Source organism: Fundulus heteroclitus, chromosome 7 (assembly GCF_011125445.2).
Source record: "Fundulus heteroclitus isolate FHET01 chromosome 7, MU-UCD_Fhet_4.1, whole genome shotgun sequence".
Taxonomy (NCBI): Eukaryota; Metazoa; Chordata; class Actinopteri; order Cyprinodontiformes; family Fundulidae; genus Fundulus; species Fundulus heteroclitus.
The window spans coordinates 31,237,007-31,250,587 of record NC_046367.1 but is presented as its reverse complement, the minus strand read 5'-3'; the positions used below and the strand labels follow the sequence as shown (position 1 = coordinate 31,250,587).

Below are 13,581 nucleotides of genomic sequence, written 5' to 3'. Positions count from 1 at the left end.
TGGAGTGGCTGTGTCTCATATATATATATATATATATTTTTTTTTTTTTTTTTTTTTTTATTTATTTATTTGGGATAAAGATAGATATTTTCAATGCTGTAAATATTCACTAAAAAAATTATATTAGCAGGAAAAGGCTTTCCAAGAGTTGAAAATATGTCACGAAGATTCTGAAGACACTGCTCTTAACCTTTACAGAATCTATAGTTTATTTCTGCCAATCTTCAGTGAAAAGTTGTTTTTACAACAACAGCAATCTGCAATAAAGAGTTAAAGTTTCAGGTTACCTCCCGAAACACTGGATATGCATGAGCCCTGAGAAGAGTTAGTGTGTAGGACAAAGGAACGTTACCTGGGCCAGAAAAGGCACCAGCGATCCTCCCTCCCAGTAGCACTCCCAGTCTGGCCAGCTGACGCTGCTCTGGTGACGACAGTTTGCTGGCCAGCAGCAGTAGTAAAGTTTGGTCCCTTCTCACGCTCTCACTTGACTAAAACGAGACATGAGGAAGAGGTTGTACAGTCTCTAGGCACTCAATGCAAGAATATCAGCGCTTAAGGGTTGCCAAACTCAAAACGGAAAAAAGGATTATTCACTGTTTTACGAAGACATACCGCAGAGATAGTGGCTGAGGGGCTATGAGATGTATGAGAATTAGCATGGCGGGTTCCTTCTGCAGCTTCCTGGAAAATCTCCAGCATCTCCTGGCTCACTGCATAATCTGCAGGCCGCTTTCCATGCAAATTACTGAAAAGAGAAAATAAATAAATAATAAAAAAAAAAAAAAAATCACAGATAAAGCGTGTCAATGTTTCAAAGAATTCACTCGGTTGTCTATTAATGAGTTTGCGATTATGCAGTCTGGTGAGGATGAAAAAAAACATTGATAAAACACAAATAAAACGAAGCAAAGGGACAAGCAATACTCATACGGTTCAGTGCAACAGGATGCTGCATACCGCAGTTTTATGTCTCATAAAGTTTACCTTCTGATGTTGGCTATAACACTAACCCGCAATAGATTTATTTTGTGGAGATTTGCATTAGGAAAAAAAATTGCATTTCAGAGCTCCTACTTCCTACACACCCACATTGAAATTTCACCCTTTTCCAGGGACTTGTTTTTCTAATCTTCAGCTCCTTTTTGGTCTATTTCATAAATGTAAACACAAAAGTGTAACTATTATTAGAAGCAGATTTATCGGCCAAGATTGTGTGCACGGCCAAGGAATTCGACTTCGGCTTCACGCGCCCAAAGCATCACAGACATCAGGTCGAAATATATAAACTTTAGATAAAATAAAAGCGAAAGAAAAAAGCTTTTGCTTTTTCTAAAAGCTAAACATATTATTTTTTTGTTCTTATTGACCCCACTCGCATTAGGATGTTCCGGCCAAAGATCCTTTTCTCAACATAGGATCAGTAGTGTCCCAACGTGTAACAGTGCTACCAGATCCGAGCTCCTTTATGATCTCTGGCCAAGCAAGACTGTTAAAAAATATATAAAAAAAAGTGATATTTAGAGGAATTTATCTAAAGAAAAAGATCCCTATTGCTGTGAGGATTCAGGACGTATTTTAAGTCTGGTGCACACAGTAACCTTTCCAATACAGTGTGTGTAATGGAGGCTTAAAATCAAATCAAAAGCGCCGGCATGAACAGACACTCAAAAGACGATAAAAATGCAACCCTCTCCTGGTTACAAAGAGGATGTTGAAATGAAGTGTGAGTTTGAGGAAGCTGCCTGAAAGGTCACCTTGAGGAAGCGCAAAGGAGAAAAAAAAAAAAAAAAAAAAAAAAAAAAAAAGGGATGAAGAGAGAGGATGGTAGGAAGAGAGGATACAAATAGAAGAACCGAGCCCAGCAGGTCGTCTCTAAAAGATTAGGCGTCAGCAAAGATAACACCTGGGGGACAATTAATAGGTCCACTGGTCCATAAAATATTTCATTTGGATTCATTCTCCCAGCCGAATACACACACAAATATAAACAAACAGAGAACGTCTCTGACACTTAAACATCTGCATGTACACACACGCTGCTGTACGCATGCGAGGAAGGTATGTAAAAATGTTTAGGGGAAGAAGAAGGAAAAAAAAAAAGTCATGCAAGAGGTAAAGTAATAAAAACTACAGGGATCTTGCTTGACCACAGGAGTGGTTCTAGTGAGCCTGAACTGTAACAATAACAGGACCTCAGGGAGAGATTAGGATAGCTTTAACTTTTAGCAAACCTCCCCAATACCCTTTATATTCATCAAAACGTAGCATTGGGACTATAAACGCATTAATTAGCAGCAGGTGCTTTGATCCACTTTGTTTTAAGTTTTTCTGAGTATTGGTTTAATTTAAAAGGATGCAGAAAGCAAAACTGTGTCATTCCTTTGTGTTCTGTTCATGTTCTGTTCATTTCCGTGCCTTTATCAAAAAGGTGACACGTTGTTTTACCCCTTATTGTTGCAACACTTGGATATTTTTTTCTTTGGATTTTAAGATAGAAAGACCATGAAGTTTTCACTTCTGTTCTCCTGCAAAGATGTACATAGACATTTATTTATTTTTGATTAGACATTCCGTGTAATTTGGCTTTAATTCGCCTTTTGGCACAATGCGATTATATATATATATATATATATATATATATATATATATATATATATATATATATATATATATATATATATATATATATATATATATATATATATATATAATTTCTTTCAAGAAATATTTTTACCATTCAACCTCTAAAATTTAATTTTTTCTTTGTTCCAAAACTCAAGAAGAGATATGAAATTGTATTTAAACAAGGTAGTATAAGCCATCTTTCTTCTCAGTGTCAAATGTTTTGTGGCTCTTGGTGGGGGAACTTTAGGTGCAGGGGAAAAAAATTACAGTTTTAATTTATAAAGATTGATGAGCCATGTTAAACCAGTTTGCATCCTCCACAAAATATCCCTGGCGCCACACTGCTTTATTTCTAAAGCACCTAAAAACCAGCATAGCAGCTGAACAAAGTGTTGTACAAAAACAAAAGTGAGGGAGAATAGGAACAAAAAGGAGCTGTAGGTTAATACATAAGAGCTGTAGAAAGTTTTAAACTAATGTACACACAATATTTTTTTCCTGGTTTCAACATTTAGCATCAATTGCAACAAATTTTAAAGGGACAAACACTTATTTTCTTGGGTTAAAAAAAAAAAAAAAAAAGAACACCAGTACAAACCATAATTGATTGTGTGCATAGCCTTACACAAAAGACCACAGAAATGTAATGGATCATATGATTTTGAATTTAGTCCAAAGTCAAAAGCAGGCATCTACCCATTTCCAGCGGTCTCCCTTTGCTTGCACCATTAGCAATGTTTCAGACTTTGACAGAAAACAATTAGAGTTCAGCACACAGGAGCCAAAACTCCGCGTTCCGCACTTTGGCTTGGCAAGAAAACGAAACTGCAGCAGACAGTATGCTTTATGGAGTATACTTCAAAGATTGGGAACATAATGACACCCACTCTCTGAAAGTTGTCAGACCCGCATCGTCTTGAAGGTGGCCTCAGAGGTTTTCCTTGTAAACAAGCAAAGTTTCTGTTTACACCCGGGATTACTCACCAAAACACATCCTGTGAATGCCTGATGTCGAACAAAGACGCAGAAGACATTTGCCATCTAGTAAAAAACACAAGCTGGGCATAATTTTATCCACTATGCTTAGTTTCCTCTTTGGCGTGATGATGAAATTTTACATTTCTCATCATTTTTGATTGATACGCTGAATCGCTACAGTTGTGAGAAACTACTGCAGGGAATTAAATGTCCGTCATAGGTTATTGCTTGTACACATGCATTCTACTTTAAATGTTCATTAATAAAAGTTAAGAGTAATAAGTCTAGCATGATACCATTATCTAATGGATATGGTTATCTTATTAATGTAAAAGCAAATATCTTATATCTTCTTTTTTAATATATCAAGTAAGTATTTTACAATTACCTCCAACTATTCAGTTACCAACGTTGCTTATTTGTTGCATGACCATGAATTGCATAACTACACAGGTCCAGTTTATTTGCAGTCTGTCTTCATGGCATGAGGGTACTGTAAAAAGCCTTGAGTTGACGATAATTAAAGATTCAAGGCAGCTTGGATTTGGCATTTGGATTCAGCATTTATTGCTGATCACTCAGCCAAATGTCAATTCAAACAGACAGTGTCTCTTCTTCCTACTTATTAATTACATCTGATACTTTAATGACATGGCAATGACCAGTGACAGAAATATTGCATATTGCATGCTAAGCAACAAGATTTTAGTTTTGCTTTGTCTTCACACCCGCTGGTTTGGAATCCAAGGGGGGGTTATATTAAAGGTGCATAGCTACGTTATTTTACTTTTTTTTTTTTTTTTTATATGTCAGTAGCTCACTCTGGTTGCATGCAACCTTTTTATAATAGATTATTGTGTCCTGCTGGCATATTAGTTATTTTGAAGTTTAAGGCTTTGTTTTTGCTCCATTTGTAAGTAAATAAAAGGTTTTCATGTTTATTTTTAATAACATAGGAAAGGTAAACCTGCTGAGGCTCAGATGTGACCGCAGAGTTGATTGATGTGGGTAAATTTTCAGATATGAGGCTCTTCAAGCCGCTCAGTAGATCAGTGTATTTAATGAATAACGGTTGGTCTTCGATCACGCTGAGCTGCTGCTCTACTACAAGGCATTGCAGAGGGTCAGGCTCGGTCCGGCATTATTTACAAGCGATTAATTAATTAAGCAACCGGCATTATGATAGTTCTACCATACTACCAGTAGATGGCGCCACATTTGTTTATATCTGGTCATCGCGCCTGGTGCTGGGGCTATTTTTATCCACAAAAAGAACCATCAAAACATTATCAGGATGGAGGCTTGATGTATTACTTTATTCATCATGATCAAACGGGTTTTGGTCTTTTTATAAGCATATAATGTGGCTATATGCCTTTAAATTAATTAGAGAGTTACATTAATTATCATTTCCCAATTTTATTCCTTATAATCCATAATTTAGGGTCAGTATTTAGGTTCTACAAATTCATCTTTTTAATCTGATAAATACAGAATCTCTTTAAATTTGTGATAAAAATCATTCAATGGAAAATGTTGAATTCATCCTTCAGCCTGAATTTAAAAAGGCTTATTAACTTACTGATTATTTACATCAACAGAGTTCAAAGTCGCGTTTTGAATGCTCCACAGCAATGATTTAGTATAACAATGGAAGAATAGAGGCAAAAGAGTCAAACCTTTCCTATCACGCACACGAGCAATGAGAGAAACCTGCAAAAAAACGCTTCCAGTTCCAGCTTTGTGCCAGTCATCCCATCAGGAGTTGCACCGGCAGATGTCTTTGCGTGGCCATTGTGAATGTGCTACGCAAGGAAGAAGTTTGGATGATGATTACATGCTCCGGGCAGTGACCTGAAAGGCTGTCTGCATCACTGCCTCTTTTGCGTCGCAGTCAAGTAGGAGGTTACAGGAGAGGAATAAAATGTGTGACCATGCATTAAGGAGCCACCAAAGCAATAACAAAAACACAGTGCAGCAAACGATGTAGAAAAAGATGATTGGTAATTACTAAAGAAGGAAAGCGACCCCGATCCGCCAGTCTAGTCGTCACGTTGATTACCTAATGTTCCCTACCTCATTATCAACAATGTTCTGCCCATCTACACTGCTTCCATAAGAATAAGGGTTAGTACAGCATCAGCAGAGTGATAATAAGCATCAGGCTTGCATCTGTCCACCCACGCACATTTCCTCACACCCTGTTCTTAAGCACACATGGGTCAGAGTGGTTTACACAGTGACTGAGAAAAGGCATTTCACCATTTAGGCCCATGTGGGGAGCAGAAACAACATGCTTATAAAGGTAATGTAACAGAATATGGGATACATTCATTTTAATTTGATTAAAATGTTTGATTTTCCCGTGTCAAAGCTTTCCGGTCCCTGCTGTTCGACTCATTTTGTCCCAAAAACATACATCAAAAATGCATTCATTTATATAGATGAAACCGGGCATGGAGCAGCATGACTATAATAACCTTGAGTACAACGACCACTTTGTTATAGTATTATACAAAATATCTAAATTAACAATGTAAAACATGATTGAAATTATTCTATTTAAAAACAGAAATCAGTACTACTGCATCGATATATTGTAAATTATAGGACTGTGCATAAAAATTGATACAAAGATTAATATTGATGTTTTTAACAAACGATTTAATATAGATATTCTGGCTTTCAATAGCGATATACCTCCTAACCTCTAGGGGGTGTTATTACATCGCGCCATTACTGTTCACAGCGAGGAAGTGCAAGTAAGACGAATTTGCAGAATGGCCGACAGGATTTTAGAAGCTCCTTTGTCCCTAAAATCAGGCGTTTGGGCACATTTGTGGTTTCCGTGATACTTTAAATGCATTGAACATTGAATATTGAATGCATTGTTCAGTAAATTGAACATATATATATATATATATAAAGATATTGGAGCCAAATCAAATGAAGCTGAGCTTTATCGAGAATCGGATTGAATCGGCTTATCCTAGATAATACCCAGTTCTAGTAAATTATGTGTTAACATGATATATTTAGAGATATGTTGATACACAGACTTAAGCAAAAATATAGACTAAACCTTCTTTTAGATTTTTTTTTTATTGTATAGCATTTTCCATATTTTCGCCGTTCTGCTAGTTGTGGAGTTACTCAAATAACTATATCTATGTCTAATAACCTTACGGAAATACAGCCCTCTCCAACACTTTCTCAGGCATCTGTTCAAAATTCCCGCTTAAAAATTATTTAAAGCCGTATAAAATACCATGAAGGAAAATAACTTTTTGAAACCCCTGGTATATCTCGATATTGGTACCCAACCTGTGCCCAATCAAGACATATAGACTTAATATTCTATAAAAAAATATATATAATAATAATAATAATAATAATAATAATAATAATAATAATAATAATATGTCGGAAGCTTTGTTTGGTTTCATGTGATTTTGTCTGCTCCAGTCTAATTTGCACATTCACTTGTGGCTTCAACAGAAAAAAAAAATGTCTCAAAGAAGGACTTACCTGTGTGAAACTAACTGTCAGGCACTTGCAATGTAACAGCTTAGTTCAAATTACTGCTGTTAAAAAAATCAAAACGTATTTTCACGTAATTAGCCTAGTTATTCACCTACGCTCCTCCAACACGACTGACAATGTAACCCACTTAATTAAACGGCAACCTTCAAGAAGAAAAGACGTGAAGCAGCTTACAGGACATTCTGTGAGGCACCGAGCTGCAGCAGCAGCTTAACAATGGCCGCGTGTCCATTCCTCACGGCATCATGGAGCGGAGAATCATTTTCATAGCCAGGTGTGTTCAGCAGGGCTCCTCTTGAGAGCAAAACCTCCACAGCAGCCAGGTGGCCCAGATTACAAGCCTCATGCTGAAACAACAGGCAAAAAAAGGCAAAACAGTCATTCTGTGCAACCTGTGCTTACCCCCCTACTGTTATTTTCAAAAAGGCCCTATTAGCATAAATTCTGCACTGAAATTGGTTTGATGTTTTTTTTCCCCTCCATTTTACTGTTCAAAAAAAATAAATGCATGTGCATTGTGAAAACTTTTACTTGCTTCAGAAAAATAAACCTGACAGTCTACCATTCACTATACTACACTAGATTTGTCTTGATCTAATAAGATAAATACAAGACAAACCCAATTATATTAACTTTTTTTTAATTATTAGTTATGTAATTAGAATTATGACAATAATCTTTTTCTGAAACAAACACGACCAAGAATACATTTCCGTTTCATTTGACAAAGGATTCAGTCCAGGCTGAGTTTCTTTTATACACATGTAAAACAGCACAAAAGCCGCATAATATGCAATTTTGCAGCTGACAATGAAAATCATATTGAAAACTGGGAGGAATTAGTCATTGCAATATGATTCTGAATATCAGGACTCAGATCTTGGCTGTGTTTGAAAGATTTACTTCACTGAACGTCATGATGTTAGAACATCTATATCTGAGGAGAAAACATAAAGGATAAGGAAAGTCCATCCAAGTTCACAAATATATAAACTGCATGTTGAGTAACAATGCATGACACCTAAAATATTATAATTCACCACATATTGTATCCAAGCAGTCCTTCTCAACTGTGATTTTGCTATTATATAACGAGATTGTTTTAGCTGTGCAGCTCTAATTACATTTTTGTTTATTGGTTTCTGTATAGCTTTAAATTTAAATCATTTATATGAAAAATAGAATTTACAATATGAGAAAACCAAGCAGATTGACTATTGAGAAGAAATGCATTGTATTACAACAGTTTATCTGGAAAATGAAACTTGCCTTTCATCATTTCCAACCACCCAACTGTTTCCTGTAAAGATGGTCTATTTACAGCTTCTTTTTTCAGCCCAGGCCATCTGTACTAAACAAATGTTTGTTTTCCTCACAGGAATTAAAATGGATTTGTAGAGTGCACATTTGAATCCGTTTCATTTTGTTTGCTTAAGGCTGAACAATCCCAGAAAAGCAGACACTTGCGTTATCTTAGAAGACTAATAGAAGAAGAGTTAGGAAAAGGGGTGCCGAAACTACAGAAGAAGTGGGAAAGACACATCAGGGAGCTCTAGAGACCCGCAGCCCTTCGGCTCAGACAACCTCCAGGAAACATACAAGCAGTTAAACAATACTTCAAGCTCAAAGCATTTCAGAAACACCCCCTGCAAACTATCAGAGAAGTTTGAGCGGAGCCAGCAGTGATATTAAGGGATGTAATAAAGTCAGAGGCAAACACTGACACTTGTTCTCAAGGAGGAAAAAAAAACAAATAAAACAAAAACATGATAACTGAGGGGAACGAATGACAGCCCTTCCAACTTTTTCCCTGTTGAAGCAGAACTCTTAAAAAGCACAGAGCAACATATTTGTAGGCTCACTTTTACGGTTAAAACAACGGCAGCAATAACAGTTAATGTCTAAGGAGTTAAATCTCTGATTTGATGTTATAAACTCATACTGCACCAGCTTTTCTAAAGTCGCCGCAAAATCATTTTTAGCTACATTTCACAGGTTTCTACCAAAGAAAATTGCTTAATAAACATGTCCTAAGGCTTATTTATTCAGGTTGGAACGCAGCAGTCCCTGAACATGAACAGTGTAGAGGATTAGGTGACAACTTGTGCTGAAGAAAAACTTCCTCTGTATTAAACATTTCCTATTATAAACATTGAAAACAGGAAAAAAGAAAAAGGAAAAAAATGACATTGTGTCATGAGTAGACCTGAAACTGGGTCATTCTGGGCTGTTCAGTTTATATGTTTCACACTTTAACCAGCAATCAATTATCCCTACACAAATAGTCACGTGACAAAAAAAATAAATAAAAATATACCCTATGGAAATCTGTGTTTTTCAAATATATTCAGATAAGTGAGTGTTTATCAGTTTCAACAATACAAATTTTATATATATAAATATTAGTAGAGAGAGAAAGCGAGAGCTGGTAGAGAGATTACACTACCAGTCAAAAAGTTTGGACTTAGCTTTGTCATTTAATGGCTTTTTCTTATTTCTATGACTTTTAACATCACAGACACATAGTGAAGACATCAAAACTATGACTCAAAAGTATATAGAAGTATATATCAAACAAAACTGAAATAACTCCAGACATCTTGCATGTTTTAGCTATTGCCTGGAATGGTTTTCCAGCTGTCTTGAATGGAGTTCTCAGAGGTAGCAATAAAAAATAAGAATAATGAGAAGGCGAGTCCAAACTTTCCACTGGTAATTTTGAGAGAGAAATGTGTTTTATGGAGAGAAATACCTCCGTCTCCTGTTCCTGCTGCAGCGAAGCGTCCTCCGCCATGATGTTTCCTAGTTGGCATGAGGGCCTGTTCCCTAGAAGCCTGTGGTTTGGGCTTTATGCTAAACATGTCCGCTACTCTGTTCTCCAAATGATTCAATTTCAGACTCATCTATCAAAAGAACGTCATTCCCTATTCCCGCTTACAGTCCGTGTTTTTTCTCTGGCAAAAGTGTGTCTGGGCTTCATGTTTATTTGCATATCTCTCTACAGAGCTATAAACCTTGATAGATTTCTAGAGACCTACCAGGGGCGTCCAACCGGCATGATCCTTCAGGTTGGGGTCGGCTCCCTGGTCCAGAAGTTCTTTGACAGAATCCACGTCTCCCTGCAGGATAAGTAAAAGAAAACAACAACCCCGAGGTGAGATTCACAGACCTGTAAAGTCCCCCGCCCCCCCAATTTAAAAATCAACAGCTGATGCATGAGAACAAAAGCTCCACAGTTTATCAATCAGCCTCCTCAGAGAGCCATTGATTACCGTGTCTGGGATGCTGGGAGGGATTACAGCCATGTTCACAAGGATTAAAAAAAAAAAAAAAAAAAACAGAATGTGCTTGTCCTATCGCCTTGAGTACTAATTTGGAAAGGATTGATATTTTTTTTTATTATTATTTAACTGTTTCAAAGACCAATTAAAACAAAAAGCACATGTCTGCACCTTCAGTTTATTTTTCAGTGTCATCTCTTTAGGCGATAATAGGTGCAGCGTTATCTTGGATTGTGGTTCCCTCGGCCAAACTTTGGGGAGAGGGGGGAGGGGGGGGGGGGGGTTAGTAATAAATGTGTTCACCTTTATTGCAGCAAGATGAAGAGGGGTCTCTCCCTTGTGGTTCCTCTTCATCACTGCAGGGCTTCCGGGGCTTGGACGCCCGGCAGGCAGCCGAGGACTGCACGAAGCTTTGTCGCGCCTTTCCGGAGACACGAGCGCCGCAGCAGAGGGGCTGCCCTGTGCATCTGCTCTCGCTTTCTTATCGATCCTTCCGCTCGTGGCGCTTGCTAAAGTTAAAGGCTTACTGAAAGGCAAAGACCGGGCGCCTGGCGATTTCCTCCTTTGGCCCGGAGTTGCCGTCCGTCTTTTTGGCGTGGTTTCCAACGGGCAGTTTGCCTTCTCCGTTTTCTTCCTCTTGGGGGGATTCTCTTGGGGCGACATGCCTTTGCCTTTATTGGAATCGTCGTCTGGATCAGGGCCGTTCGTTGACACCACCTCGCTGGATGGGCTCCGACCGTGCTGACTCGACACGTCGACCTCTCCTCCCGAGATACCCTCGTTTATTGTGCCGCTGCTCAAACTGGGCTCACAAACCCGCGAAGCTTCGGTGTGAGGCTCATCGGCGGTGACAGGAGGGCTTAAGAAAGACACCCTTTTACCGGAGCTTCTTGCTCCATCAGCACAAAGCGGCTCGGGTCCAGAGGATGGGTTCTGGTCGTCTGTAATTCCCCATTGCTGGTTTACGGCCACCAGCCTCTTCTTTTTCATATTCTCTTCGGCCTGTTTACGTGTGGTTCTAGGGCGCCCTTGAACCCGCCTGCCAGCGGCCCCTTTCTTTGACCTCTTCTTTGCTTTCCTCTTGACATTATTTGCACTTTGAGAAGGCGAAGAGTCTTGGGAGGACGAAGTGAAATTAAAGACGGAAAGGTCCTGGCTGGGAGGTGCGGGGCCGTTGGACTGAGCTGCGGGCCGTTCTCCGGAGGACTTCTTGTCGGGACCGGTGACCCCTACAGGCTTTTCCACCTTGCAGCGCACCTTTCGACTGCGGGGACTAAACCAGATCCGGAAGTTCTTCTTCTCTTTCAGGGCAGCGGCCTCCGCCTGTGATCTGACCTCGGCAACAGAGGAGTCTGCAAAAAGATTGTTTTCTAAATCAGAGCCGACACACATTTAACAAAACAATAACCCTGTCCTTGTACTGTGGTTGCTACAAATTTTTTAAGTGAATTGCTTTGAGACAGTCTTTTTTTTTCTACCTCTGTAATAACTTTCCTCTAGGCACTCAGAGTAAAAAAAAGAAAAAAGAAAAACACCAACAAGTTCTTACATGGTAACAGAGATCTCAGTAAACTTAAAATATTCACCGACTTTTTGCAGACATTTGACTACATATTTACCATGCCTTGCAAAAGCATTCATAAAAAAAAATTTAAATAAAAAAAAAAAAAACCCACAAGCATCACAGGTTTTTATTGGGGATTTATGCGTTACGCCGACACAAGGCAGCGCTTTAAAGTGGAAGGAAAAGGTGGCGTCAGCATCGCGCTGCAGGGATTCGTTTGTTCAGCAGCAACGGAGAAGCTGGTCAGAGTTGATGGGAAGATGGACAGTGAGAAGTACTGAGCATACCCAGAAGAAGAGCCGTTAAGAGGCAAAGTGCAGCCAGAGCTGCAACGGACCGGTTTACATCAGAGGATATTTATGTGTTGAAAGTGCCTGGTCAAAGTGCAGAGGAAGTTTTTGCTATTTGGGAAAAAGAATGAGCACAGATTTAAGTGGCATTACCCCCGAAAGACCGTAAGCTGCAATCGCAGTGAAATGTAACATGCGAATTGGGACTGCATAATACCAGGAAAACAAGAGATTTGGATATCATTTCTGAATACTGCGATAATGATTACGTTTAATCCAATTTATCTTGTTTCTTTTTTTTCCCCCTTTACAGACACTATAAACTGTGAGGCTTAGCACCTCAAGCATTATACATGAAAGGCATCAAGGGCAGGTAGAGACCGTCTTACATACTGGATATATTACTGGCACGCTGAGTGAGAGTGCATGGCCCTTTCAATATGACATCCAACCAAATATTGTCCCCAAAAATGTATTTTTCTACTGAGATATTGCAAAAATAGTTATTGCAAAGACAACTATGGTTCAATATATTGTGCAGCTCACCTCAAAAGTAGGTACTCTGCACGCCATACTTGATTTTTTTATTTGTTGAAAACATGAATCCCATCCCTTCCACTTGAATCACGCACTACTCCATATTTGTCTATTACACAAAATCCCATTAACAAAGTGAGGTTTGTGGTTGCAATGCACACAAAAAAAAACATGTTAGGGGGGACGAAAACCAACACACGCGGCTGTGCGTGCGCTTACCTAGTCGTTCTGTGGGATTAAGCAGGGACTCCAGGCCGCTGAAGAGCTGTATGACGCTGCTGAGCTGCCTGTTGATTTGGATGTCCTTCACCCACGCAGGGCTGCAACACACCGCGCAGCCATCTCCAGCCCGAGGGCCAGCACAAGACCTGAGCAATAAGGCGTTCTTAGACTGGAGTCCTTCTAACGTTTCAGTATAAAGAAATACAGTTCAGCTATCGATGCACGCTCTTAGTAAACTCAGCCACGAAGAAAGGGAAAGGTTGATAGTTCGTACCAACTACACATCTACAGACATTAGATGTTTTCCCTTAATGTGAACCTCGTACTTTCAGGGCTAAGCAGCGTTTCATTTCAAAAGAAATGCATCAGAGAAAATGAAATAATTTTTCACGTCTAAGTGAGAGGGACTCCCACCGTGGCCGTTTTCGTGCGCCATGGCAGGAAAGGCATCGTGCTTGTTTTAAATACCATTTAGGCATGCCGGCATGCCCCGCAAGTACGCCAGCACGCACGGCTTCACAGTCTTGGCAGTCGCACGCTT

General features: G+C 39.1%; 1 protein-coding gene across 1 annotated transcript in view; it reads right to left on the bottom strand.

The window, feature by feature from the left end:
• bard1 (BRCA1 associated RING domain 1) overlaps positions 1–13,581 on the bottom strand; it is a 32,955-nt gene that overhangs the window by 17,630 nt on the left and 1,744 nt on the right. The window contains exons 3-8 of the mRNA XM_036139491.1: positions 13,038–13,186; positions 10,731–11,779; positions 10,185–10,265; positions 7,321–7,493; positions 613–745; positions 353–488 (exon numbers count right to left, since the gene is read on the bottom strand). Of these exons, the coding sequence (XP_035995384.1) occupies positions 353–488; positions 613–745; positions 7,321–7,493; positions 10,185–10,265; positions 10,731–11,779; positions 13,038–13,186 (1,721 nt within the window). The remainder of the gene's footprint in view (positions 1–352; positions 489–612; positions 746–7,320; positions 7,494–10,184; positions 10,266–10,730; positions 11,780–13,037; positions 13,187–13,581) is intronic.